Source organism: Penaeus monodon, chromosome 21 (genome assembly GCF_015228065.2).
Source record: "Penaeus monodon isolate SGIC_2016 chromosome 21, NSTDA_Pmon_1, whole genome shotgun sequence".
NCBI classification, from domain to species: Eukaryota; Metazoa; Arthropoda; class Malacostraca; order Decapoda; family Penaeidae; genus Penaeus; species Penaeus monodon.
In genome coordinates, this window is record NC_051406.1 from 3,615,481 (window position 1) to 3,615,828 (window position 348).

General features: G+C 36.5%; 1 protein-coding gene across 1 annotated transcript in view; it reads right to left on the reverse strand.

Moving 5' to 3' along the window:
* Positions 1-117: 117 nt before the first annotated feature.
* LOC119586116 (high affinity cAMP-specific and IBMX-insensitive 3',5'-cyclic phosphodiesterase 8B-like) overlaps positions 118-348 on the reverse strand; it is a gene marked incomplete at its 3' end in the record, with an annotated part of 30,185 nt that continues 29,954 nt past the window's right edge. Inside the window, 1 exon segment of the mRNA XM_037934807.1 lies at positions 118-174. Within this exon segment, the coding sequence (XP_037790735.1) occupies positions 118-174 (57 nt within the window).

Genomic DNA, 348 nt, shown 5'->3' on the forward strand with positions numbered 1-348 from the left:
TATTATTAAGTTATAAGTTTCCAGAGAACTTTGTTATACATCTATACGAGAATATGTTCCCGAGGCCAGTTGAAAGAGAACAGAGAGTCGTTAGTGAGTGATATTTATGCGTCTAACCTTGTGCAGCTGCCCAACAACCTTCATCGGATATAATCTCAAGTGACCATGCTCCGACTGCAAATAAAAATAGAAATTAGACAACACAAACATGTACTCATGGATTTCCTGCTTTTTCTCCCCTCTCTTAGGTTTAATTACTGAACAAAATTTTGGGAAATAAACTACAACAGATAATTTTCTAATGGTGAGAAACAAGCCATGCAACAAAGAATAAGGTTGTCTGTAGGG